Below are 2,617 nucleotides of genomic sequence, written 5' to 3'. Positions count from 1 at the left end.
GGGCCTGTCTGCGGCCGTGTGCCCGGGCCCCGGGGGCCTGGTGGGTGTGAGCAGGTGTGCACAGCCCTCCTGGTGCGGCACTGGGCTGCGTGGGTGCCTCAGGGATCTGCGGGCCCAGCCCGGCCCCCTGAGGTACGCTGGCCCCTCAGAGCTTGGGCCAGGCGGTGTCCCAGAAGGGGCCGTTGTTGTGCGGGCAGCCTGGCCCTGTCTGCAGAGCCAGCGTGAGCTGACACCAGTGTTTGGTGCTGGGTCACCTTTGGAGGCCGCAGACCTGCTCCTGTGCATCTTGTGGGCGTTTGCTAGTGGGAGTGCAAAAGCCTTCCCCTTGTGATCAGGACTGGTGAGTACAGACAAGTCTGAGTGGAGAGAAGTCTCGCACCTCAACTCATTTCTCTACCTCCGCCCCACACAAAGTGCTGCCACCACGTAACGCCGCCAAGCCTGCAGTATGTAGGGCCCCGGTTCTGCCAAAGAGGGGAAGGGATGGCAGGTTGAGCTTGACCCTGAGGCGCAAGAGGCCTTTCCAGATCTGTAGGAAGTCATGGAAAAACGCAGATGGGTTTGATCTGGCTTGAGTGGCTGTGAGATTTGTGTCACCTCTTCTTTCCCTCCCCAGAGCTTGGAATTTCTAGGGGTGTTTGCACCCCGCTTCCCACTGCTGACAGCCGGAGGGAGAGCAGTGAGCTGGGGCGAGTGTCAGCGACCTTGTTCTGAACTAGATTTACGGACATTTGGCACTTTTTCATCATCAGGTTTGTCGTGTAGAACATACTGCTACAGTAATGTCTTTTTCTTCCAAGTCAAACAGCAGTCATCTGCTGTCACTGAGGGCAAGCCCAGAAAAAAAAGTATGTGTTCTGGAGTGTTTGTTACCAGTCACCGTTTTGGGGGGGATAAGGAGCAGATGGACTAATCCACTACCATAGTTCCCATGTAGCCAACAAGCCTGAGAATGGAGGAAGTGAGAAAAGCCAGTGCCCATGAAATCCACTGCAAACATCACAATACAGTTCTGGTTTCCTGTAGCTGCTGCAGGAGCTACAGTAATTCAATAATTAGTAATGGGGGGACAGATGCTGGCTCTCCAAAAACGCCATTAATCCGTATAATTAAGATACTGTCTCTAACCTACTAGATAGAGTCAGAGAAATAAAAGAAAAAATCCCCAATTTTAGTAACAAATGAAATTACCCGCTTTTAAATAAGGTATTTGCTTTTGTGAAGAAATAAAACCTTGGAGTTTTTAGACTGTTGTGCAAATGTAAACAAAACATACTCGGCTAGTGTTTAAGACCATCTGTCCTTTTCCTGCAGAACACTCTGTTCTTTGCTGAAGAAGCACTAACCGTGCAGACCTTTGCTTCCCGATACTGTTCTCTAACTGGTAACTGATAATGCAAAAAGGGTGGTGGCATTACACTATAAATTCCTGGAATTTGGGGATCTTTCTAGGTAGTCTGCCAGTAAAAAAAATGCTAGCAAACAGTTTATTGTACTTACTCAAGTCTGTAATCTTACTGCTACTTTAGGAATAGTTTTGAGAGTCGGCTGGCAAGAAAAAGGTGGCAAAAAGATTAGCTACCTGCCATATTAGGGTATTTCTGATCCCGAGTTCCGTTACTCATACCTGGCACACAAAGCCGTCTCACGGAGTGGGTGACTCTTGGTAAGCGTTTGCCATTGAAGAGGTTCTAAACGAAATTCAAACCTTTTTTTTAGCACTGGATCAAGTACCATATTAAAACATTCATTTTTTAAAAGCTAGTTTATTAATCTGTTTTTTTACTAAATAACATACTCCTTCCACACCTTCTAGCAGGTGAGATGTTTAGAAGCAAATCGTCAGAACTAAGCCTTTCCTAACCGTTGTCTGTCATAACCAAATCAGGACTTGCCACTGCAAACATGCAGCTGTTTCCAATATAAGGGAGGGTTAACGTATAGAAATACGGTTCCGACCGCTTTGGCAGTCAGGATGCCTCAATGTGTACATAATATTTATCAAGTTAAGTGCTTCGCTGACTTTTTTGAATTTATAACGCATTAAGTATAGGCTTGAGTTGTCATACTCAGCATCTTACAGGACCGAGCCTTTGTACTGCAGATTTACTGAGGCAGAGATTGTATCTTGGCTTTTTTAAAGTACTATTTGTGTAGCCCTACATACATAGATATGCTGAATAATAGCATGGAAATGTTGCCAGACATCATGGCGTTGTGTTACTGGTCCTGTAAAACTGGTGTTTCCCTTAAGTGTCAACTGGTGTCAGGCGATTGTATGAGAATCTCGGGTTTAATTTCATTTTAAAATAGGTTTTTGATGTTTCAACTTGGAAAATATCAACCCTGCAGGTTAAAAAAGGCAAATAAAATAGGCTCGGCATTTATTATTTATAAAATGTGTTGACTTCTGACCTTCTTGTGAGTCAGCTGAGAATTGTTGGCTAAACAGAACCCGAGGGGTGTGCGAGGGAGCAGCTCGCTGAAATAGCATAAGCTGCTTAAAAAGGCAGAAAGGCGGTAACCCCCTTATTTAAGGGCATGCGGCCTGAAACGTTGGCTTTTTAAGAAAAGACGGTTACATTGCCTGTGAGCCCACTCGCTTGCCGGTGCCGGC

The 2,617-nt window shown here is 46.2% G+C and overlaps 1 protein-coding gene across 1 annotated transcript in view; it reads right to left on the bottom strand.

The window, feature by feature from the left end:
* CLSPN (claspin) overlaps positions 1-770 on the bottom strand; it is a 17,065-nt gene extending 16,295 nt beyond the window's left edge. The window contains exon 1 of the mRNA XM_009328245.1: positions 726-770. Coding sequence (XP_009326520.1) covers positions 726-770 — 45 coding nt within the window. The remainder of the gene's footprint in view (positions 1-725) is intronic.
* Positions 771-2,617: the final 1,847 nt, after the last annotated feature.

This window comes from Pygoscelis adeliae, unplaced genomic scaffold, assembly GCF_000699105.1.
Source record: "Pygoscelis adeliae isolate BGI_AS28 unplaced genomic scaffold, ASM69910v1 Scaffold387, whole genome shotgun sequence".
NCBI lineage: Eukaryota > Metazoa > Chordata > Aves > Sphenisciformes > Spheniscidae > Pygoscelis > Pygoscelis adeliae.
This window is presented reverse-complemented; position numbering and strand designations above follow the sequence as displayed.